The sequence below is a fragment of the Gekko japonicus genome, unplaced genomic scaffold (assembly GCF_001447785.1).
Source record: "Gekko japonicus isolate JY-2015 unplaced genomic scaffold, Gekko_japonicus_V1.1 scaffold815, whole genome shotgun sequence".
Lineage (NCBI taxonomy): Eukaryota > Metazoa > Chordata > Lepidosauria > Squamata > Gekkonidae > Gekko > Gekko japonicus.
The window spans coordinates 408,467-434,609 of record NW_015161974.1 but is presented as its reverse complement, the minus strand read 5'-3'; the positions used below and the strand labels follow the sequence as shown (position 1 = coordinate 434,609).

At 42.5% G+C, this 26,143-nt stretch overlaps 1 protein-coding gene across 1 annotated transcript in view; it reads right to left on the bottom strand.

The window, feature by feature from the left end:
• The window catches only part of SLC7A6 (solute carrier family 7 (amino acid transporter light chain, y+L system), member 6), a 46,087-nt gene extending 21,622 nt beyond the window's left edge, over positions 1-24,465 (bottom strand). Inside the window, exons 1-5 of the mRNA XM_015429723.1 lie at positions 24,415-24,465; positions 13,481-14,052; positions 7,730-7,855; positions 2,210-2,354; positions 806-929 (exon numbers count right to left, since the gene is read on the bottom strand). Coding sequence (XP_015285209.1) covers positions 806-929; positions 2,210-2,354; positions 7,730-7,855; positions 13,481-14,012 — 927 coding nt within the window. The 5' untranslated portion in view covers positions 14,013-14,052; positions 24,415-24,465. The remainder of the gene's footprint in view (positions 1-805; positions 930-2,209; positions 2,355-7,729; positions 7,856-13,480; positions 14,053-24,414) is intronic.
• Between the last annotated feature and the right edge of the window lie 1,678 nt (positions 24,466-26,143).

Genomic DNA, 26,143 nt, shown 5'->3' with positions numbered 1-26,143 from the left:
GCCATTTTCAGCCTGGCTATTGCTTTTGCCAGAGATGACAGTCCACTGCTGAGGCCTCAGTGTTGCTGTATGATCTCTGATACACATTGTACGGGGTCAATCAGAAGCTACATGGGCCCCTTCCAACCTAGTCAGTGCTTCACCCTTAAGGGAAAGTACACTCTGGAATTTCCTCTGCTGCAAAATACAGCAACACTTATCTTGGTGAGCCCCTAAACTGTTGTGAACCTCACCAAATAGCCAACTTTACCAATCTCTAACATGCACAGGGTGGGGCTTTGGCTCAGTGGCAGAGCACCTGCTGTTGCATGCAGAAGGTCCCCAATTCAGCCCCCAGCATGTCCAGTTGGGGGGGAAGACTCAGGTAGTAGGCAATGTGACAGAGTTCCACCTGAAACCCTGGAAAGCCACTGCCAGTCCAAGTAGATAATACTGTTCCTGATAGGCCAATGGTCTGACTCCATGGAAGGTAGCTTCACATATTCACAAGGTCAGCACTACTAATTCTGCACAAGTTGCATTTCAGTCTATGAGGAAGCTATTAAACCTGGAGGAAATGCACAGGTTATTTGCTGCATATATAGGTTACCTGCTGCATATAAGGTGCCAATTCACCCATGTGTGAAATATATATTGATCTAAGCAGGTTGGAAAAATCAGAAGGCGGTCAGGTCATGGATAGTGACCAAGCAGAAATTGGCACACTTTAGCTTCAACAAGAACCCCACGTAGCTCAGAGTTGAGGAGCTGACCCGAGAAGTACATCCTTATCACATACAAAAATACAGAAAAATATCCAACTTACCACTGCCACCGCATCACTAGAAAGTATAGCATTAATATCCAACACTGTGTAGTAAGCTACATTGGTCATAATGTAGATAATTGTCACAATTGGCATAGAAACTGCAATCGCCAGTGGCAGGTTCCTGGTTAAATGAAAGAAAAACAGCTTAGAAGATGCAAAAAAAAAAAAGCATTCCTTTGAATAATGCATTCTTGAAATCTGGGTTGTCAGCTATTTATAATCGTATTTAGACTGAATTCAGCACAAACTGATTAAAGCCACAGGTAAAAGTTAAGCCTTCTATTCAAACAGTAACAGGGCCTTGTTCTACTGAAGTATTAAAGCTATGCTGGGGCAATTCCACTTCAGACTGTAGCCAATCATGACATCTTCCACATAGAGAGAAAAAACAACACCCTTCCTTCACCTTGAAAACTAGAATGTCAGGGAGTAGGCAATGCCAGAACCCTTCCTACCATGCCAACTTATTTGATTTCTATGTGCAGAGAGATTTAAAAAAAAAAAGAAGTGTGTTCAATTATACAAATGTCTATCTAAAAGGGTACAGCTGAGACACATTTTCAGGTCTAATCTTGCCATGTAATGAAATGTGGCAGAAAAAAAATCATATTGTTTGTATTTGAGTATTCTCCCCTATCACACAACTTTTGAGTTAACTACTAAAAGGCTCTGCAATGAGTTATGAAAATTCCAACATAGTCTGAAATGTTTTTAAACACCAGGGGATCTTTGCTAGTAAAACTGTGTATAGCAGTCATCTCAAGTGGTTAAGATGCTGAACTGCAGGCTGTGGAAGGTCAGTAGTTTAGCAGTTCGAGACCCGAGTTGCCGCATGATGGAGTGAGCTCCCGTCTCTAATTCCAGCTCCTACCAACCTAGCAGTTCGAAAGCAAGAAATTGCAAGTAGATAAATAGGTACCACTTCGGTGGGAAGGTAACAGCGTTCCGTGAGCCTTGGTGTTTAGTCATGCCGGCCACATGACCACGGAAACATCTTCGGACAGCGCTGGCTCTTCGGCTTTGAAACGGAGATGAGCACCGCAACCCTAGAGTCGGACTCGACTGGCTTTCGAGCAAGGGCACCTTTACCTTTACCTTTACATGATAAAATGGGTTATATGTACCAAAATAAAAAGTCATAAAACACAACACATCTGGTGTTATAAAGCCTGACAATTTGCTGCAGCCAGCCAAGTTTCTCTTAACTGGCCTTTCTTAGACTTCATAGTCTGTAGGCTGCCCTCTATAAATGTTAGCTCTGAGTTAATGTCAGTGTAAAATATTTTATTAGCTACCAAGATCAGATTCCCTGGCAGCTCAGGACAAACTTTTTAGTGACAGACCCTTATGAGATACCTGAAAACTTAATTTAATGAGGTAACACCTTTAAGAAACTTTTACCTTTCTGGATTTTTTATTTCTTCAGTTACAAAATTAAGGGTGTCCCAACCTGAGTATGAGAACAAGGCAGAGTAAAGTGCAAGAGAAATGCCCCCAAGGTTCCAAGATGATCCCTCAAAAGAGTCCTGAAAGTGTTGAGAGTATCCTGTGCGCAAAAGGAAAAACACAGGAATCAATAATGTTGGCACACACAACATTAAGTTGTTTACACAAGGATGGAACATAACCCAAGAACAAAAGCTCCTTGAAGGTGGCAAGCAGAAATCTGATCTACACAGGCAACAGAATAACAGGGGAGAATGGACTTTAACACATCAAACTACAGGTGCAACATCTCATTGTTTTTTTTAAAAAATGTTTAGTTGTAAATACATCCACGAAGAAATTAACAAAAACCACCATGCAAGTAGAAAACTAGATACACTCTCCCTGATGCCCTACATGTCTGCTTGCAAACAGTTATAAGGGGAAAGTATTAAAAAATAGCATCCCCATCAGCAGGGATACAGTGGTAAAGCCAGCCTCTCAGGCTCCTCATTCTGCTGCATATCTATAGATTAGGCCTCATTTTCTCTCCTTCCTGTTTTCCTGACAAAGGGGAAAAGTCAACTTCAGTTTTGCTCAACTGCTAAGAAAGGCCAATTCAATGCATGGCTGCCTCACAAAAAAGCCAACATAGACAAGCTCATAACAAGCACTATACAGGCTTGAAATTTAAATTGAAGTTAACACGATTGCCTTGCTATGATCCCTTGCTGACGTATGTGGAATAATAATCCTGGATATCACAATATGTATTTTTAATACCAATTAAAATCATACACAATTATCTTTTGGTTATAGCATTCCATTTTACTATGAAGTTATTCATATAATTAGCTCATATTTTCCTTTCACTCTCAATGTTTTTAACTGCACACAAAATCTTAAATGCATGTATATAAAAAAGCTAATCCTTTCACAAATAGGGAGAATGCAAACAGCTCATCTTATTATAGAACCAAGAAACAAAACAAAGCCCAACATCACTAAAGCCCTCAACCTTTCTTTGCAAACGTTAATGGCAACGGGGACTGAAACCTTCATGTGCGGTTTTATGGGTTTGGATTAATAAATCACTCACTCTTTCTCTGATGTTTATCCATAGAGGTAGGTAACTACCAACAGACCCCCTAAATGACATTTCCTAAGGTATGGAGGGATCCCTTCTGTGGAAGAATCAAAAAGGAGTATATACCCAAAAGAGCAAAATCTACTACCTGAACCATCTACACGTGTGATTTTTCCAATCTCATCTATTACCCTCTAAGCATGTAGGTTAAAGTTACACCAATCTAAAACATTTAAGAAGAATTGGTTTCATACCCTGCCCTTCACTACCCAAAGGAGTCTCAGAGTGGCTTACAATCACCTTCCCTTCCTCTCCCCACAACAGACACCCTGTGAGGTAGGTGGGGCTGAGAGAGCTCTGAGAGAGTTGTGACTGACCTAAGGTCACCCAGCTGGCTGCATGTGGAGGAGTGGGGAATCAAACCAGGTTCTCCAGATTAGAGTCTGCCACTCTTAGCCACTACACTAAACTGGCTCCAAAAAAAAATTCTATTAGCAACATTGAGCAAGATAAGGGTTTGGACCCAACCCAAAGTCAATAACAGAAGCGGATGTGTTCCATGGACCATTAAAAGGAACGGTCATGGACAGTGAGGCTTAATGTCATTTGTTAATTTGGGTTTATCCAATGTTGAAGTTAGTTTTGAAGCTAACCATGCAAGGTTGGGCATAAGTTACAAAAGGCACATGTGGTATAAAAGGAAATGACCAAGTAGCAATGTTCTTAACCATTACACTGAATTGGGTATTTGATCTACTTAAGAAAAAGATTATGACTGCAGAGACAATGGAGCAAAAACCAAAACCTGGGATGCTGACTATCCTCTCCTATCCTAGTACTATCCTAACAATACTCTCCTGGGAATAAGCTCCACTGAACAGATCTAAGCAGGATTCTCAACAGATCAACTTACAATTGCACTGTGAGTTCCCACAATGGAACAGTCATACCAAACAATCTTTAATTTCTGAGTAGCTGGTGTACAAAAAAGGATGTATTCCTAGACTACAATTCCCACATTACACTAACTAGCAGTAACAAGAATGCTGTCTAACTTGACTTTTTTCAACTGTATTCTTTAAATGGAAAGGGGAGTTCCATAAATGCATTTTAAAAATAATTGATTTTATTTGGCCTAAACTGCAAAAACATTTTAAAGAGTGCTAAGGCACGCATCAGCCTGAAGTCTTTGCAATGCTTAAGTTGAAAGTAGCATGTCCAATTCTTCTCTCATCATTTTCATATTTTTAACATCCCTGTGCAGCACTAGGAATATGAAACAGCAGCAGGTTAAAATAAAGATGGCTAAGGAGTTACAAGGATTTTAAAAACAAAAATCATATTTTCAGGAAATATGTGACTGTGTTATGTTCATGTGTTATCCTACACGGGCACAAAAGATGAGGAGGGGAGAAGGTATTACAGCTCTTTTAAATACAGAAAGGACAAATAGTACAAAACACATTTTCAGCACTGTGGAAATGAAGGCTTCCTATTTTTTCAAGTCAGCACACTAAGAAACCTTCCAAAATAAACAGGAATAAAAGCTTATACACAGACACCTGATAAAGCCACAATAGCTGGAATACTTCAATTCATGGGGGGTGGGGGAAGTCAGCAGGCTCAGTTGTTTCAAAACTGAACAATAGATAAGGGGGGATGTGATTGAAGGCTAAAGTGCAGTGTGCTTTTGTTTTTATGCTGCAACCTTACAACACACAGAAGTTGCATGGGCTGCTTTTAAAAGGACTCCATTGGTTGGGCTTCCAGTTCAACTACAGTTAAAGCAACATAACAGATGAAAAAATAGTATATCGAAATAATTAAATGAAACTTGCAAAGCATGGGGCCACAATTCAACAAGCCAATGCTTTCTCTGGAGACGTTTCCCACAGCTGAAGAGCCAAATCATTGTTCAGTTTAAAGAGTATATTATACTGTGAAGGGAGTGGCATTTTGAAGAGTTAGAAGCAGGGGTCATTTCCTGCAGGAGCACACAGGAGCGGAGCTCCGGCAGTAAAGAGCCCAGGGGGTGGGCACATGCAACAAGCCCCACCCCCTGCTCCCAGCAGCTCTCAGTCAGAGCAAGAAGCAGCCAGGTAAGTTGCATAGCCCCCCCACCCCGGCCCCCTGGTCCAAAACAGTCCAATGGCACCTTTAAGACCAGGTTTTATTCAGGTACAAGCTCTCTCTCCTCTGTGAGGACAGATCTGCACGTCTTGTCTCCCCCAATAGCTAGCAATCCAAAACAGTCCAGTGGAGCCTGAGCCTTTTGTTGCCTTCTGACACACTTCTGGTGATGTCAGGGGGTGTGGCATATGCAAATAAGGTATGCTAATGAGTTCCTGCACCTCTTTTTCTACTAAATGACCCCTGGTTAGAAGTACAGAGGTTGCAAAGTACAATCCCATGCACATCACCAACCACTGTAGGCATGACTATCTGTACTGAGCATATCACATGCATATGCCCAAACGTACATGTGAACTTGCATGCTTGATATTTTGTGAAACAACCACCTGTGTCTGAGAATGCGGGTTTCATTCCACACACAAGTCAGAAATCAAAGAACATGCACAAGTCAGAACCCAAGGAACTATACACCCTGTTCTATATCCTTAGAGGGCCTTTGGATTTCTGTTTCTCAAAAAGCAATCCCCAATGTCATATGAAAACCATTTTTGAAATGGAAACTTTAAATTTAGTTAAATTTAGCCACCATTTTAAGTGTTTTGAATAAAGTAAAAAAAGGAGCTGGTGTGACACTCTGAACTAAAAAAAATGTCTACAAACCAACGCATACCGTAGTTACAGAAGATTTAACATCACAAAGATATACACACAATGTCTCATTATAGTAGTATTTTCAGTTTTGCATGTACTTGAACTAGGGTTCTATATCCCCAACTGACCTTCCTGGGCGACTTCTGGTAAAACAGGAAGTACAGGCCCCAATGTGATGATGTCACCCAGTAGTGATGTCATCACGCTGGGGATGTCAACACTCTGGTTTGCGGGCAAAACTCTATGGTTTAAAGCCAAATTTACCACAGAGTTTCACCCAAAAACCAGAGCGTCACCCCCAGCATGATGACATCACTTCTGGGTGACGTCATTGTGCCGGGGCCTGCACTTCCAGTTTTACCAGAAGTCACCTGAAATCACTTCTAGTCTCCTGGAAGGATGTCAGAAACCCCCTGCCGGCCAGGTAAGTGGACCCGGCAACCCTAACTTAGACGTAAATTTTTGCATTTGCACAGATGTGCATAAAATCTTCAGCTACAAGGGCTCTGCTACATATGAATAAAACAAAATGTCATTGCTAACAGAAAGACTCCCTGAGCACTGATTTCATGCAATATGTACCATTTCAGGATGTGATGGACACCACAGGGAAATATCCTGTATCAGCAGCAGAATATTTCGAAACATTCCAAATAATGATATGAGGTTTAAAAGCCATGGCTTTTAAAACAAGATGCTTTTATCTTGGATTTTGCTTTTAGCTATAATTACCTGATCCACTCCCTCAGGATACATTTAGCTAATTTCGTTCTCAAACATGAGAGGAGTTACTACAGTCAGGAACTGTGACTTGCTCAAACCATAAGCACATCCCCTAGGACAGTGGTGGCGAACCTATGGCATGGGTGCCAGAGGTGGCACTCAGAGCCCTCTCTGTGGGCACACGTGCCATCGCCCCAGCCAGGCCCAGACCATAATTAAAGTGGCGAATTCTCTGCCAAATAATTTTAAGTAAATGAAAGCATTTGGGATTGCTTTCCTTACTTTGTTTGGATCATCTTAAGTTAATGTATGAGTTGTTTTTTCTAAAGTAAATCCTCAGTATTCAGGTTAAATTGCCGTGTTGGTACTTTGCGATAAATAAGTGGGGTTTGGGTCACAGTTTGGGCACTCGGTCTCTAAAAGGTTTGCCATCACTGCCCTAGGAACCAACCAGACTTGGAACCAAATTTCTTAAAATCTGTACTGGAGTTTTAATTTTATCAAAAACCTTCGCACACCCAGAACAGCATATGCAATGTTCCTTTTAAACACTTGAAATCGATAACATGCATTGTGTCTAGCTGAAATGCAAAAGAAGATTATTAACTGTGAGCTATTCCAAAGTGTTTCCTTATTAAATTAAAATTAGGCTGCTAATTTATAACAGGTTCTCATTATCAATCCTGTTTTTGTTCCTACCTGAAGATTACACAATCATGCAAGTTCTGTTTTTGCTAACAGACGTTAGCCCAATTAAAGCTCATTACCATGGATCAGCTTTGCTTGAGAGAGGCAGAACTGATAAATGTTGAGGATATTTATCCATGAACAAGCCAACAGGTGCTTCTCAATATTGTATTCTGATAAATACACACTTTCATGTATTGAGCTGTTTATCTTACCCTGGCATAGTTTAACAACTCCTGTTATGATGATGACAATAAGGGCAGTGACTTTGGCATAGGTGAATGCATCCTGCACCCTGGTTCCCCACTTAACATAGGCACAATTTATAAACGTTAGGAGACCTAGGAAACAAAAAGGGAAGCAAGAAGGACATTAGAGAGTGTTCTGTTTTATTAAACACCAGCCTGAAATTCTGCTCCATGCTGGAGTTAACAACCCACAACTACATATTAGTGCAAACAAGTTTTAGCAGACTGGATTAAGCAGAACTGTAGTGGGCAAAGGAATTCATATCAGTGGTCTCTGTTCCCTTAGTGCAAAATAGAGATGACTTCACAACATACATACTTCATATGGAGAGGTTCTGGCATGAGAAGATTTCTTGGCCGTAGTCCCAACCTAACCTTAGGGATATCATCCTGCAGTTGGCGCCTTCACAGTGAAGGATGATTAGTAAACAGCTTTCATTTTAACTACAGCATTCCTAATGAAAACAGGAAGTGCCACTTAGGAACCCCTATATTCAACAACATCAAAGGATGGTTAGTCTCAAGGATTAGGCATACAAGGGTAGCTGCAGAATGCTTTTGGATAGTCTAAAATGTGGCAAGCAGCCATACATAATTCCTTGCTGAATGAAGAAATTGGTTTAAAAGTACAGAACAGCTCTGAACAATTACCTACTTGGTAAACTCCAAAAAGCACAATTGTTTATAATGGGAAAGCATGTTAGCAAAATTGTAATCTCCTTCCTTTCAGGTCAATTGAACATAAATGGTAAATCATGATGCGGCAATAACTTAAAATGTTAATATCAGCTTTTTAAACTCCTCAGCTATGCGCCACGGAAAAGTTATGATTTCAATAAACAAGAACACAAGCACACATACCCACCTCAACATCCAAAACTGTCTATTTCATTGTGTATGTCTGTAAATCATGTAGTTTAAAAACACATACACACACAAACCCTGGCATGCACATACTGTCCCTCTTTTTCTTCCGTAGTCTCACATGCCAATTTCTGGGTGCCACAAAATTGGGCAATCAAACTTGAGTGCTAGGCTTCAGCCATGACTTGCAATCCCACTTCAAATCATGGTTTCAGATCACAGTTTAGAGATTAGCTCTATTATTTTTCCTGTTTGGATATCACAGCAAAAAAATATTAGAAGAGCCTACAAATGAATGGGGAAAACTCCAGCACAACAGAGGTGTGAGTGCGGGAGCCTACGGCATGTTACCAGACCTCCCAACCCTGATTTGAAAAATGGTCTGAGCTCAGTCACTGTGATAGCAATTTAATAAAGAGCACCTAATTGTGGATTAAGCATACAGACAGAAGGTTTTCCTTCTGAAGCCTTTTATCCTTACACTACCTATAGAACAGCAAACATGGAGAATATTCAATGCTACCACTAACCTATGCTAAATTAATGCTTTCATTAAACTAAATGGAGGGCATGGAGTGGTAATAAGAAAACTGATCTGTGCCTTCTCCATTTATCCAAAGGTAGTCATTCTTACAGTCAGGAACTGTTCATATTCAACTGAACTACAAAAACAAGACCCAAGCTCTGCATCTTTTTCCACCCCCACCATTGAGAGTGGAGCTGATGGGACCTGGCTAAAAGGGGCAGGGCATAAGAGGCAGCTTGCAGAGCAGAATCTGAAGCCACAGAATCCCCTGGACTGCTGGAGGCTAAGCAGTTGCAATGGGGCTTACAGTAAAAATATTCAAGGGCTGCTTAACTTACCACCATATGCTATAGCACAAGTTCTTTCTGCTAAGTCAGGGCTATTTTACAAGCCAATGAAGAAACACAGGGAATATCTTGTGACAACAGCACAAAGTACCTATGGAACAGCTTGGTAAACATAAACATGATGAAATCTCAGCCTCAGTATAGTGGATGGTAACCATGTTATCAGCCAAGTTTCCACCCACAACTGCCTTGACCTGTCTTCTCAGGAGGTAAGTAGGACAACACATACATTGTGTCCTACTTTAAAAATACCTGATTTATGCAGCAATGAATAAATATTTTGACCTATCACTGTATCCATGGATAGAGAATCTGTTCTCAACGCCCTATCGCAGGTGGAAAACAATGCTCTTCTAAATATAAAATAATCACCTTGTATGAAAAAAATTACACTTGCATCCTCCCTACTGAGCTCAGCTACAAAAGCACTGAGAATTTAGTTGAATTTCACTGGGGGGTGAGAAGCCAAGCCCATTTCTAAGTTCTGGCCATGCATGAACAGAATATAGCATGGCCACAACATCCATAAAGGTGGCAACAGATTCAGAAACTCTAGCTATTTTGGCAACAAGTTAAAAATACAAAATACAAGCAAAGATAAAAGAACAACAGGGAGTCAGGGAGAGTGTTCTGCTTCAGATAGTACATTATTTTCTAGTTTGGTCAGAGCTGAATGGGGTGACAGGAGAAAGCACTTACATACACAAGAATATCTGTAAGGATGATAAGAGAAAAATATACCTACTAACACTTCAGTCAGCCTATGTAACATTTAAGGTTGTGACCCCCTCATTCTATCCAGTATTGAACATGCAAGGCATATTGGACAGAGTCAATAGACATACAGGACAGCCGTCTAAGGATACAGAAGCCACAAAACCATTTCCTGGTTTACCAACAGGGGATTTATTGGAACTGATCTCTGTGGATGTACCCCTCTCAAATCGTATTAGCAACACACATAAAATGGAGCCAGATGGGATTTAGGTGGCTTCTGGGGTGACTGTGTGCATTAATTTCAGTTCACAGATCTCTTCCTTGGAATTAAGTCTCACTGATACAAGGAAATCTACTTTCAAAAGCAATTGGTGGTAGGATCAATGTATTATGTGCTTGCCCATCTTCTGCATCTGAATTAAGTATCTCACAACCAGGACTCTGTAGTAAGCCAATCTGATGCTGTGATGCAACAGGAACTTGCCATCCTCTGAGAAGCCTGCCAAGACCAGGAGCTGGGAAGTTCCCAAAGTTCATAATTCATTAGAGGAACAGTTGTAACAGGATGAGATCCTCCCACTTCCTCCACAGATAGGGGCTCTTTGCTCCCCTGAGCCCTTAGCTAACTGCATCAGGAGACCTAGAGATGTCTGCCCACCAGCCCCCACAGTCTAATTGCTACATACCCTAGCCTAGGAGTCCCAGAGAAACAACCTCCCTCAAGAGGCAGTATTACAATTATTGATAGACGGTCCCAAGCAAAGTTGTCATTGGATAACAATGCTCAATCCTGTACAAAATGAAGTATTGCAAGTTTGAACGAGACCAAAACCTTAACCCGCCAACAGGACCACAGCACGTATCTCACTTGCAGTACTATCATGTCACTGTCATCAAGAAAGCAATTGCTGGTTCTAGCTGTAGGTCATTAAAGTCCTCCACTTTTGGTTGTCCGGAGGATTCTGCTGCCTTCCCACTTAGCTTCCCACCCATTGCCACATGACAGGACTGGGCTTAAGCATTTTCTTTCTGGACTTTCTATAGAAGCACAGGTAGCCTACCTTTTTCCCCCAGAAGGGGTTTACCCCTATGATGTATTTTATAAATTACTGTACTACTTTTTAAGAAATGTCCTCTGTAAAAATGAGAGTGGGAGGAATACACTTGCTGTCTTTGTAAGTTATTTTTAAATGGTTTCAATTACTGTGGTTTGCTGATCTGAGTGCCCAGTTTGGGTTGAAAGGCATTACAGAAACCTAAAAATGAACTATTTCCCATTTTCTATCAACGTACAATTAAATCCCTTGAAAAACAAGAAAACGTCTGACTGAATTGCTTTCCTATTTTGTAATCTGCCTTGAGGTTCAGTGAGAAAGGCAGTCTATAAATGAAGTTGTTAATAATAATATCAGTGATAGGGTGCACTGCTTCTATATGATGTTACAATAATGAATTACCAAAAATATGATCCATACTGCTAATGAAAACTCTTATACTTTCAGCTTATACAAGACCACCTTCAGACTAAGACTCTGCAGATCCAATCATTAACTCAATTTCAATAAATTATTTTAAATGGCATTTTCACAGATTCATAAAAATATTGTTGCGTATTAATGGCCATGGGACCCTAACCTTAGTCCATCAAGTCCAGGGACAGAAATAATTATTTTGCACTTCCATCCTAGACAGACCTGACAGAAGCAATACTACCTATCTGATTTTCCTAATTCTCTTATATATTCTTTAGCTCTGACTCTCAGCCTCAACTCCTGATTGTTTGGAAGCTCTATGTAAATCTTCTTTTTGATAATGCTATAAGTATATGGTATAACAATATTTAGAATGTTGTGCATGTTCTTGTCAAAAAAGGCATCATAAAATGGAAAAGTACTGAAATGGCTCATTACAATGATCCAGGTGCTAGCAGTCTGCTACAAGGCGAAACAGCTTTCAAACACTCTTCTTCTAACTATTGTTTGGTGCACATGCACATACTCTCACACGCTCTGTGACATGATATCTTCTTTCTTTGAGACTTACAGCACCATCCTAAGCAGAGATATGCCCTTCCAAGTCCACCGAAGTCCATAGACTTAAAAGGATGCAACTAAGCTTAGGACAGCACTGTCAGTCTCTGTTTGGTGGCTGGTGATGGTATTTGTCAGTTTTATGATTTGATTTTAAGAAGCTTTATGGAATTGTTCTATACAGTGCTTGGGAACAGCAGGTGAAAAGCAACCTAAAGGTAAAGGTAAAGGTTCCCTTGCTCGAAAGCCAGTCGAATCCGACTCTAGGGTTGCGGTGCTCATCTCCGTTTCAAAGCCGAAGAGCCAGCGCTGTCCGAAGACGTTTCCGTGGTCATGTGGCCGGCATGACTAAACACCAAGGCGCACGGAACGCTGTTACCTTCCCACCGAAGTGGTACCTATTTATCTACTTGCAATTTCTTGCTTTCGAACTGCTAGGTTGGCAGGAGCTGGAACTAGAGACAGGAGCTCACCCTGTCTTGCGGCACCCGGGTCTTGAACCGCTGAACTACTGACCTTCCACAGCCTGCAGTTCAGCGTCTTAACCACTTGAGCCACCGCAGCTCCTGAAAAGCAACCTAGAAGGCCTTTAAATAATAAATAAGGTAAATGTTGGGGAGATTTTTAATTAAGGAACCTAGTCAATTAAGGAGAGTACAACTAGAATTCTGGGTAACCTGATGAAACCAATCAGCAGTAGATTCAAAACAAAGCACCGGAACAATTTGGTCATACTACACGTAACCAACTTTAAAAATTCATAGCCATACAATATTGTTATGGCCTTAAAAAATTCATGGATGGGCCATCACAACTATTATACAGAACCCCTGTGTTCAGAGGCAGAAGACCACCATCAGATACTAAATGATAGGAATAGACTTGGGATGACCATCAGCCTTGTCCTGTCTATGGGTTTCTAGAAATGTGTGACTGCCCAACACTACAACCAAGGTATGGGACTAGAGAGGCCTTAGGTGTATTCCAGCAAGTCACTGCAGTTGGGTCTGGACATTCTAATAGTAATCATCTATAGTAAATATCAATAGGATTTTCCTATTCTCTTCCTGGTTATCTAGATCACCTTAATCTTATTAATTGCTTTTGGAAACAGCTGCATACTGGCCCACAAGCACTTAAAGCAACCTTGCCACAAGGACACAGACAGGCTCCTCTCTTCCCCCAAGCTTACATCAACCCAGCTGTCTCACACTCGCTTTTGCAAAATACTTACATATACAGGCAGCTGCAATAAGTCGACAAGCAACATAAGGAGGTTGACAAGAAGGGAAGACTGGTTGCACTATGTAGTTGGCAAAAGTTATTGCAATAATTGCCTGGCTGGTTGGCTCAATGATCAGCAGTGAGGTCCACAGGCGTATAAAGGCAATGAAGCTTCCAAAGGCCTCCAAGATATATGCATAACTGGCTCCTGACTTAGTGATAGTGGTTCCAAGTTCAGCATAGCAGAGAGCACCAATGACTGAAAAAATGCCCCCAATTGCCCAAATTACTAGCGACAATCCATATGATGTACTGTGGTTAAGTACTCCTTTGGGGGAAACAAAGATACCTGAACCAATCATGTTTCCTACTATTAAGCTGATCCCATTAAGAAGAGAGATTTCTTTTTTCAGCTGCATTGTTCCTTGGTTTCCTTCACTCCTTTGAGCTTTGCCACTTTGATCAGTTTTGTCAGCCTCCTTAACAGGATAGTATTTAGTCAGTGAATTGAGAGATGAAAAATTTTCTGTCTCTTCCATCATGCTATCAGCATGTATCCATTCCAATTCCAGTCACAAACTGCTGCAAAAGAGGAAAGTAGAATTAAGATCTGTCAGCTACCTTAAAGTGAACAGGGGGTCTGAAAGGCAAAGTTACAAGCAGCCACATGGCTGATGTGGTATTTACATCTTTGGAAGACTTACTGCAGAGCTTCAGAAGTTCCTTGTAATAAGACTTCTTGGGATGGATCCAGCACAAAATGTCCGCTTGTGCTAAATCTCTTGTGCAAGCAGAAGTGCAAGAAAAAGACAATGGTAGCTAGCCACTGGCAGTTACTCAAATGTGTAGTATCTTCATTTGTATTTCTGCTTGCACAAGATCATGTGCAATGAATTTCCGGGCACTATAATATAGAGAGAGGAAAGTGCTATGCATTGCACAAGATCTTGCACAAGCAGAACTATGCTATGTCCATTTATCTCACAATACAAGAACTCATGGGCACTCAATGAAATTGCTGAGCAGTTGGGTGAGGATAAAAGTACTTCTTCACACAAAGAGTGATTAACACATGGAATTCACTACCACAGGAGGTGGTGACAAGCATGGACAGCTTCAAGAGGGAATTAGATAAACATATGGAGCAGAGATCCATCAGTGGCTGTTAGCCACAAGGTATAAATAGGAACTCTCAGCCCGGGGCAAGTGATGCACTGTATTCTTGGTGTGGGGGGTGGGACAGTGGGAGGGCTTCTAGTGTCCTGGCCCCACTGCTGGACCCCCTGATGGCAACTGGTATTTTTGGCCACTGCGTGTCAGAGTGTTGGACTGGATGGCCCATTGGTCTGATCCAACATTGGCTTCTCTTATGTTCTTATGTTTCTGCTTGTACATTGCTGGATCCAAGTCCGTATCGTAATTTCATTTAGATGTATCTTAAGATACACCTATTATTTGTTACAAATACTATACCTGTTATTTCATGATGGATCTCTAGTACTTTGTCAGGAAGTCCTCAAGCTAAAGTCTGCACAGAATTTAAAATGAATCTTAAAGCAGGCTTGTAAGTAGTCATTTGCCTGGTTACCTGTGGTAGATACAAATTGCATCTTGGTGACCAAGCAGGAAAGCTGGTCCTTTCCATTTCCCATCTAAGTAATATCTTAAAGGAATATCTTAAAGTAATGTCACAAGTTCTCATCAGTGTTCAGTGCTACAGCACATGCTTCGTAAGCAGAAGGTCCTCAGAGCAGGATTGCATGTAGGACTAGACAGGATCTTTGTCTGAGGTCTTCAAGACTACTGACAGAAAATATGAGTTCTGCCACTGAAATATCTCAAAGCTGTTGCTTCATACATGTTTTCCCCCTACACGGCGATTATCTCAGTGTAGAAAATATCATTTGCAAAACAGCCCATAGGGGACAAATGTGTTGAGGTCACAATATAAAAGCACAAAAAACAAAAACCTTACCTCTAAAACTGACAGGATCAATTCATGGATGTACACAAGACACTAAGTATGCGTAAATATGAACAAGAAACCTACTTAAGTTACAAAGGGTAAAATGTGTTGAAGTTCCAAGGAGACTGTTAAATACATAAATATGTATAGTTATCCTATGATGTCACTGCAGTTCCCATATTTGAAACATTCTGTTAGGAATGTTTTAGGTACATAAGAAAGTTCAAATAAAAGGGAGTCTATATGGAAAGCAAGGAAAAAACCTAATGGGAAATGCCTGGTCGCCAGAAAATTAAATATAATCTGTGATTTATGAATGCTCAGTGGAGACTTGGGGTCGGTATCTAGAGGTCCATAAATTTTGATTCACTTTGGTAGCAACCAGAGTTTATGCCTGCTTCCCCAGTGTCTGGTCTCCAATAAAGCATACAGAGAGTATAATACATCCTACTGTACTATGCAAACCACAACATTAAATCTCAGATTTCATCCAGATGTGGTTTATTTGAAGAATAATACAGAAGCATTCATAGATGTAATATGTCAACAGATTTATGCTCTCTGCTCTTCATGCACTGACCAAGGGGGTATATTTATAAGCAATCAAATGCAAGGGGGTATGTGACCTCTGAAAATAATATTAAAGAATACTGACTACACAAAGACCATTAGAGAGAAACCTGAAGAGAGACAACATGGATACAATTAGAGCTCTGTGTGTGTACTTATAACAAAAGAAGCAGTGTAAGCACACTTGGTTATAGAAGATTCATCAGCTTAATGACAAAAATACACTCTTAAGAAAAGCCCAAAAGAACAGAATGAAGTTGCCTATTATCATATAAATTAACTTTGACTTCATCTTACCTAATACATTTCACTGCTGTGGGAAAACGTGTAGAAACCTACCATCAACTGACTGGAGTGGAACAATCCAACCCATAATATAATCATCAATTTTAACACCCAAGATCCTTACAAGAAGTTTGAGCTATAAATCAGCCGGCTAAATAAAACTCTCTATAAACCAAATTCCCAGTGACTAAGAAGACACTTTCACTCATTAGGCCCTGGATTAAGCAATATTGTGGTACACCAGTATCAAATCTGCAATTTTGTCCTTTACTTTCACTCTTCTTTTGCATTTTTCTCCAAAATTCAGTATTTCTACTGAAGACCTCTTTCAGGCTGTCACTTTAACATCTCATTCCTACAGTAAGATGTCAAAAACATGGTGGTGATGCCCGATAGAAAGCCTCCAACAGTGATATGAATATCTTGCATCACATTTTTATAGGGAGGGGACACTGGCACGCTGCAATTCTTACTTTAAATGCAAGGAAGCTCTGTAGCAACTGTCATACTCTAAATGTCATACTCTTCCTCATTTGAAGCTCACACATCCGAACATATTAGTTACTGTATTAGGGACAACTCCTTCATTCAAGTCTCATTAATGTTGTTGTCTCATCATTTTGTTTCTCTAACAATCCTAATTTTCCTTCTCTCTTAAACAATCCTAAACAAAAAAGTGAAGGTGCCACTGGTGCAAGTCATCTTAGAACAGGGGTGACCCATCTGTGGGTTTAAACCTACCAATGTTTCAAGAGATAAGCTGTTTTCACAGTGCCAGGGAAAACACTGACAGGCTTTAGCCTAACCAATGTTGTGTCATATCTGATCTAACCGGTTGTAAAATATTTGGCTTTTAAATGTAACAAACAACTCTGCTCAAGTTATTTTTAGCAGTGTCAGACCAGCCGAAGTCTTCCCGGGTAACCTGAGCTCCTCTTCTCTGCTGAAAAGAAAGCCACTCTAAAATGTATTTGTCTTCTAAATAACAAAGAGATGACGCTGTTCTTCCACTGCCCACAGATAGATGTTCTTTGGCACTGTGTAGCAATGCTAGAAGTACCACCTTTTCTTTTGAAAAAGTATGCCACTCATATACACATATGTATGTTTCAGGGAACACTTTTTCTAAACTCATGATCTGAAAACTGTGTTCCATAAGTACCACAGCTTTTTTGTTTACCAAAAAAAAAAGGCAGTACAGTGCAGATGCAACCTTTCTAATCTGAAAATATGATTAGATTGGGAAAGGACTGCGGGATATTGCATTTCTTCTCCATTAACCTGTCCCTCTCTTTTGCATCAATTGCACCCCACATTTCCCCAACAGCTTTTACTATGTTAAAGGTTACATCTGCACCAAAACCCACAAGTAATGCTAATGAAGACCCATCTTAACTAAGATTTGAAAGTCAGCTTCAAAGACCCCCAACCTCAACAGGCGCCACTGTTACAATTAATCATACTAAAGACCAGTGGGGATATATCCCTTAATCATGGCTAAAGCTATCAAGTGAAGAATGAAAAGAATCAATGCGTGAGAAGCACAAGGGAGGGCATACAATCTAGAGTCCACTCTTACTGTCTATGATGGTTGCACTTGATCTCCCATTCTTTACCCAGTATTCACATCAAGACTGGGAGAATTTGACTTCAGGCTGCCACTAACCTGAGGCATCTACACAAAAGTACCTGGGAATCAGTAAAGATGCCACTAAAAGAATCATTTGCACGATCTGTCATTTTCCTCTCAGACTGCATTAGCTTTTTCTGCCTTACATAAATCAGGCTTGCACATGTATTTGGCTTTTGACACATCACATGTTGCACAGGTTTACAATGGGGGGTTGCACTCTCATGTCACCATGCAAAAAGAATGAGCTGAGAACCAGCTCCCACATACAGGGACAACTCTGAGACCCATTTGTCCAGACTCATTGCTGAAAGGGCTGTACTTTAAGATACAAGATCACAAGCAAAGGTATGAAGAAGCAAACCAACTAACCTTAGACGATCAGTATCAGTTTGTGGGATTGAGGGTCCTTGTCTTATTTTTAGGAAGATTGAGCAAAAATGTGCTATTTCAAATGCACCCTCCAAAAGGAACGCACCACAATGAGCAAACAGAGATGAAGCCAAACCTCCCAAATAAAAGAGATTTTGACTCAAAACAGGCAAGATGCTGAGTGTTCCAAGACTGGCTCTTCCTAGCATCTTTTAAAGCAACATTACAGCCCCACATGGTTTCCAGTGGGTCACAAAGGGAGGAGAGATCCTGCAAGATTTCAGTAATCAATACTAGTCTCTCATGCACTGTTATAACCCTTTGACGGCCACGCTTTTTCCTTTAAAGGCTAACCACAACAACAACAGTATTCTAAGAACTGTGAAACCCTGATGAACACTGAATTTTTTGAATTATTGACACTAAAGAAGAAGAGACACAAATAGTAGTTATACCAAAGGGGGCTACAAATTACCACATTATGTGTCTTAAGAGAGCCAGTCTGGTGTAGCGGTTAGGAGCGTGGACTCTAATCTGGGAGAACCAGGTTTGATTCCCCACTCCTCCACTTGCAGCTGCTGGTGTGACCATGGGTCAGTCATAAATTCTTTCAGAGCTGTTCTCTGAAGGGCAGTTCTCGAGAGAGCTCTCTCAGCCCCACCTACCTCACAGGGTGTCTGTTGTGGGCAGGGCTATTTTTGGGCAGGAACGCACAGGAACGGAGTTCTGGCTGGCTTCCAAGTTGGCCACGCCCAGCAGGAACTCATTAGCATAATAAGCCACACCCAACAGCAGAAACTCATTAGGATTGGCTACATTAGGGGTGTGTGGCCTAACATGCAAAGGAGTTCCTGCCAAAAAAAGGCCCTGAGTTTTGACAACAAACAAGGTAAACAGAATAAGAAGCAAAAGGTGGGTGTGGCTGGATGACCGCACTTCTGGTAACATGGGGGTGTGGCCTAATCTGCCAATGAGCTGTGCTGTCAGGGGTGTGGCCTAATATGCCAATGAGTTTCTGCTGCTGGGTGTGGCCTATTATGCTAATGAGTTCCAGCTGGGCTTTTTCTACAAAAAGAGCCCTGGTTGTGGGGAGGGGAAGGGAAAGGGATAGGGCCGCCAAGTGGCAGTTTGGAGTCCCGTTGCCAGAGCGACGCATAGCGTCACATCCTGGCAACGGCGGGGGCAACATGTGTCGCCGTCCCCGCGGCAGAGCTCCGGTAAAAACTCGCAGATCCCCCGCTGCCACTTGGCAGCCCTAGAAAGGGATTAACCTACTCTGAGACTCCTTCGGGTAGTGAAGGGTGGGGTATATATCCAATCACCAAGGAATTACACTGGGGAGAAAGACACTCATCTGCCATGCTACTTCTGTGTCAACTTCTATGTGGAATAAACAATATGTTGCACCAGTTCCAAGCTTTCCAAGATAGCAACTAACACTGGCTTAAAAAATAATTTTGATCTCCTGGAATCTAACATTTGGCTACAGTACCCTTTTCTTCTACCTCAAGGCTCAACAGCATGTTGCAAGAATTTACCTACTGCCATGATCTCAGCAAAGTGAAGGGGGGGGACATGCAAATAGAAGTAGTCACAGACAGGGATAGATGAGTGAGGGGAATAAATGCAGTGAGGGGATTTTTGCAAAGCTGTTTTGGAAATTCACCATGAAGGAATGTCGGATACCCTGGGAAAACAATGCTAGCATAACTATGAAACTAATGCAAAAGAAGTTTAGTTGCACCAGAAAGGATGTATGAATCTATACTAAGCCAATTAACCATCACAGGTATAGAACTCCACTGTAATTATGCTTGGTGAAAATGGTAAGGGTGAATGCACCCTAAGACATATAGGACCTGACAGAGTAGAAAAATAAAGAAAGAAAAGCTCTAAGAAAATAGACAACTACTGGGTAGCATTCCACTTCACAGCAGGGAACAACAGAGGAAACTCTGGTATAAGAATAGGTTGCCTTGTTTGTGAGCTTCTGCAGAGCACTGTCAGACAGCTACTTCAGAATAAATCAAATGGGGTCAGAAGTCCCACCAATTTCAATGGAACACCTTTCCAGGCAGACACTGATTCAAGTCCATGGAAACAAGTGCCAACTGCTTGCTTCTATGCCTTTAATTATCATGGTCAGCCTCTACTTTTCTGCTTTGAGACTGGAGAGACTGGTGGTGAGTTCACATTTCATCTCTCTCCGTCCCCTAAAAGTAGCATCCTAGCAAGCTTGGTTACCACAGTAGAGATTAGCTGTAGTGGTGAGATGACAACTGCAGAGCCTGAATCAACTATAGTGTTCACTGGGCAACAATTAGACAGTACCTATCTCAATGGGTTATTAAAAACTGTAATTTGCTATGCAACTTCACTCAAGGATATAATGTGCATACACCGGATGGGGACTCCATAATGCTTTCAACAGGATAAAAGGATGGACAGTGTTCTCTTTTTCCTAATCAGAGCTTTAGAACGGAATTTCTGTGAAACAAGGGAAGTATCAGTGAGAATGGAGGGAACAGTAATTTATACAACAACCAGCCGTCTCCTCCCTTATTTCCCGCCTGCATAGAGGACACCGGATAATTTTCTGTGGAGTTAAAGTGCATGTTCTATTAAGGTTTTCTCGGGGGTGGGGAGGCAGTGGAACTGAGTGAACAGAAAGGTTGCAATGCTAAATTCTGAAGATTAAGTGATTTCAGTGGGGCTTATTTTTGTGTAAATTTGCTTAGGATCAGGTTAAAGGTTCCATAGCCCTCTGTGAGAAGGGGATTGATAGCTAAGCAAATTTCCAATGGGGCTTCACAAAGTTGCAGGCAAAATCTTAGCATATCAGTACATAATTTATTTCACGGAGCTATTTAACAAGGGACAATAAGGCTATTGAAGGTATCTGAAAAAGTGTGCATGAACATGAAACCATATATCCAGAATTAAACTTTACTGGTTTTAAAGGTGCCAACTGTACTCAAACTTTGTTCTAAGGCTGCTCTGTGATGATTATTCATGGGGAAGGGAACAGAGAGAAAATTAGCTTTTGTGTCTAAGCAACCTTATTCTCAAGGAAAATGGATAAAGGAAATTCATAGTAGGTCTGCAGAGTGCTGGTCCAACCAATAGTGCTCTATCAACTACCACAACCACCCTTCAATACTGACCAAACAGAAGGGGTGACACAGCAGGCCACGCAGAAAAAAAAGGCCTGTTCTTGACATGGCCACAATCTCCTTGCCAGATCAGGTTCACAGACTGTGTTTTATTTGGGGCCACTGCCAATACCTGGAAATCCAGGACTGCTTTATTTCACTTCAGCTGATTTGCCAACTGCACCCTCTGCTGGAAGACCAGGTTCTTGCCACTGTCATCCATGCCTTAGTGACCTCCGCATTAGACTACAGTGTATTTAATGTGCTCTATGTAAGGCTTTCATAATGCAGAATCCTACAGCCGGCTACACAGGCTGTCATTTTTTTCCAGAAGAAGAAGAGGAGATTGGATTAATACCCCGCCCCTCACTCGGAGTCTCAGAGCGGCTTACAAACTCCTTTCCCTTCCCCTCCCCACAACAGACATCCTGTGAGGTGGGTGGGGCTAAGAAAACTCTGACACAAACTGCTCTTTTTCAAGGACAGCTGTGCCAGAGCTTGTGACTGACCCAAGGTCACATCAGCAGGTGCAAGTGGAGGAGTGGGGAATCAAACCCGGTTCTCCCAGATTAGAGTCCGCACACTTAACCACTACACCAAACTGGCTCTCACACCAAACTGGCTCTCAAGGTGCTTCAAAGCACTAATCGGCTTGGGTCAGTCTGAAGACTTAGGGAATACTCCTAATATGATCCCCCTCCACCTTGCAGACATCAACATATGAGGGAGGCCCTGTTTTGCTCCCATCAGAGAGTGTGGTCAAATAGACCCACAGTAGGACCTGTTTGGTGAAGGTCCCAGAGTTCTGGAAATACAGGAGAGGCATTCAGCCTAATTGTGCCAAACTTCTCCAAAACAAATAAAAACTTTTTTTCTGTAGCATTTTAAAAGTTGATGTTTTCAGGCCTTGACTGTCTTTTGGTTCTTGATATTCTACTATTAAGGGTTACTTTTAATGTTTCAACTGTGCTACTTATTTTACTTCATCCTGCATCTGGAAATTGGTGTAAAGCTACTTATAAGTACAGATGGCTGCCCAGACTGACAAGTCCAGAAGCCTCAAACTAAATAGGAAATCCTGGGAAGGACCCAATTCACAGTCCCAAACTCCAGACCCTCGGAACAACAGGGTCTGAGACATTGGGGCAAAAGGTGTGTCTCCCATTCCCACTCCTGAAGTTTCCCTAATAGCTCATGACAACTGAACAGATCCACATGTCTGTACATTTACATGCAACTGGGGCAGGGAGGAGGGTTACAAAGGAGGGGTTTGAAGCAAAACAATATGCAGCAATTCATTCCCTCCACGGAGGCAACCAAACGGGGAGGAAGCAGCGATATGAATGACTCAGCTGGAGAAGCAAGAACCTGACAGCACCCCTCTGCTTCTCAACACTTTGGGATTCAGTATCTGTGTGTGTGTAAATTGCACTCATTTACAAAATACTCCACCCGCCCTCTATTTTTGTCCACAGTGTACCTCAGTTCTTTGCAGGGCCAGAACAGGCAGACCACCCACCCACCCACGGCACTTACAATTTATAAACAAGATTAGAGCATCTGTATGTCACCTCTCCAGACCCTGGCTCAGGACAGCTAACAACAACAACAAAGGTATAACACAAAACAATATCAATCAAAACAATAAATTGATAAACAGTAAGACACTAAAAATTCAGTCAAAGCTACCCACACAGCTCCAAAACATCTATAAAACTTGAAAGCAATTAGAAAAACAGTTTCAGGGAAACAGAGAAACAGTTGCCTAATAAGTTAAAAGACTCCTTGAAAGGCTATGAAAAAGGAGCAAGCTTTTCTCCCCCTCATTGCTACCGCTTTATCCTACCCCAAATGAATGGAGGCAAGTGCTGATTCACTGAGACAGAACAAAGAAAAAGGGGTTAAAAGTGTAGATGGGCCAGGGAGCCACTCCCCCCAAGCACCCTACCCAATGTCTCCTCTTCCTCCCCCCCAAAAGATGGGGACAGCTATATTAATTTTCTCACCAGAGTTGGCCAAACACAGCTTACTTCTTCCTCCACCCCTGAGATTCCTTCCCGCTTTCATCCTATCCAAGTGAAAGAAGCCGAGTGCCCATTCACTTGGATGGAACCAGGCAAAGGGAGCTGAATGGGAGTGGGGAACCCTTCTTAGGCTAAAACTCCCACACAATATACCCCCCCCAAAAAAAGATGAAGACATATATTAATTGGGGGGGGCAGCCAATTGCTGCTTCTACCCCAACCCCTGAAACTTTCCTCGTCCTTTATTCTATTCAAGTGAATGGACCTGGATGGTACCACGGAAAGAGGGCTGAAACGACAATGGAGAACAAAACATCCCACACAATTTCTCTCCCCATAAAAGGGGGGGGTAGTCAACTGCTGCCTCTATCCCAACCCCGGAAGCTTTTTCTCCTCGTCTGTATCCCAAGTGAATGGAGCCGGACGAGACCGTAGAAAGGGAGCTCAAAGGGGGGGGTAAGGTGAAGAGCCCTCCATGGAGGAAGGGACAAACACCCACCACAATTTCTCCCTTCCCCGTGCATTTTTTTTTTAAAAAGACGTGGAGAGAAATATTAATCTTCCCGCCGGCCCGGGGGGGGGGCACCCAAAACCCCTGGGCTTCCCTCCCCCGGTCTGGCCTGTTACCCCGGGGCCCATGAGAAAGCCTGAGGCAGGGCTCGTCGGAGCCCACCAGCACCGCTCGCCGACCACCCTCCTTCCGAGGGGGCCACTTCTGTCCCTCCGGGCGCCCCCTGCCTTGCCCGGGGCCAGAAGCGCCACCAAAGCCGCGGGGAGGCCGGTCCGGTCTCCTTCCGCTTCTTTGCCTCAGTCAGACCGGCGTCGCCGTCGGCTAAGGTGAAGAATTCCGCCACCCTCTTCCTCGTCGCCTCAAATAATTTCCCCTTCCTCAGACCAGGACGCTTCGGCCCCTCAAGCCCGGCCAGGCAAAGCCCCGCCACCCACCTTCCTTCGCGGAGGGAGGGTCTCTTCGTCCAGCCGCGGCGGAGGATGCTGTGTCCCGGCTCAGCCCAGCCAGCCACGCTCCCTCGTCTTGTTTTCCCCCCTCAGGGACTGCGGCGCAAACAGCCACGCCGCCGCCGCTCGCCGCCGCTCCTCCCTCTGCCCCGCCTCACGTTGGGCCCGCCCTGCACCGCCCGCCCGCCCGCAGACCCCACTCGGTGTCTTCTTTCCCCTCAGGAGGTGGCTCCCGGGCAGGGAAGGCCGAGCCGCGCCGGTCTGCGGCGTTTCTAATCGACCGTCGTGAAAGAGGCGAGAAGACAATCTTCAGTGGGTTTACTCGGGAGTAAGGCTCCTTGAGAGGTCGACGAGAAGGGCTTGCTTCCAGATAAAGGGCTTCATTCAGTGTTTCTTTAATTAATTTTTTTTAAAAAAAAAAGCTGCGCAGTCATATAGGTCCCTGCAAAAAAAACAAACACCCTTCAGACAAAAACAAACCCCTTTCACACCTGTAATAAAAAGATATTACAGGGATTTTGTTTCTATTCAGTGTGCACCTAGGAGAGCAGGGATACTGTCCTGGGGGAGTAACCCAGTTACTCCCTCTTTCTTCCTCCTGAAGGAGAATAAATGGTTCTCCTTTCCCCATTTTAATTTATTACTTATTTGTGTGATTTGTAGTCTGCCTTTCTCAGGGAGATGCAAGACGGAAGACATAATGTAAGTCAGTATAATCAGCAGGATGAGGAGACAGTTAATAATAATAGGACTAGGACAGCAGAAATCTGAAACAAGGCACACACATTAAACATTGTTAAAAGAAAGAAATTGTGTTACCCAAGTAGAAATATAATACAGTCAGAGAATAACATACGGCAACAGATAATATATATCAGTACATTGGATTCTGCAGAACTTCTGAATTGTTTCTCTAGCCAGGTCCTGTTGCAACAACCCTTTCTCCAATATACACTTACTACCATCTGTGAGAGCTAGTTTTGTGTAGTGGTTAAGAGCGGCAGACTCTAATCTGGAGAACCTAGTTTGATTCCCCACTCCTCCACGTGCAGCCAGCTGGGTGACCTTGGGTCAATCACAGTTCTCTCAGACCAAAAAAATAAACCTAGCTTGCCACAAAGAGCTAGAGTTTCAGGCTGCCAGACAATCTTTGTATCTCCTGGTTATACTACACCCACTACCATACGATAATCAGGGCTATTTTGGGGCAGGAACGCACAGGAACGGAGTTCCGGCTGGCTCCCAAGTTGGCCACGCCCAGCAGGAACTCATTAGCATAATAGGCCACACCCAACAGCAGGAACTCATTAGGATTGGCTACATTAGGGGTGTGTGGCCTAACATGCAAAGGAGTTCCTGCTACAAAAAAAGTCCTGGGTTTTGACAACAAACAAGGTAAATAGAATAACAAGCAAAAGGTGGGTGTGGCTGGATGACCACACTTCTGGTAACATGGGGGTGCGGCCTAATGTGCTAATGAGCTGTGCTATCAGGGGTGTGGCCCAATATGCTAATGAGTTCCTGCTGTTGGGTGTGGCCTATTATACTAATTTTTCTTTTTCTACAAAAAGAGCCCTGATTATTATTTTATTATTATTTTATTATTATTACTACAATCTGTGAAGTAGGCTAGGCCAAGAGACAGCAAGCAGATGGCCCAAGGTCACTCCGGAAGTTTTTTTACAGAATGGAGGGGGGTGTTTTCTCCTCATTTTAT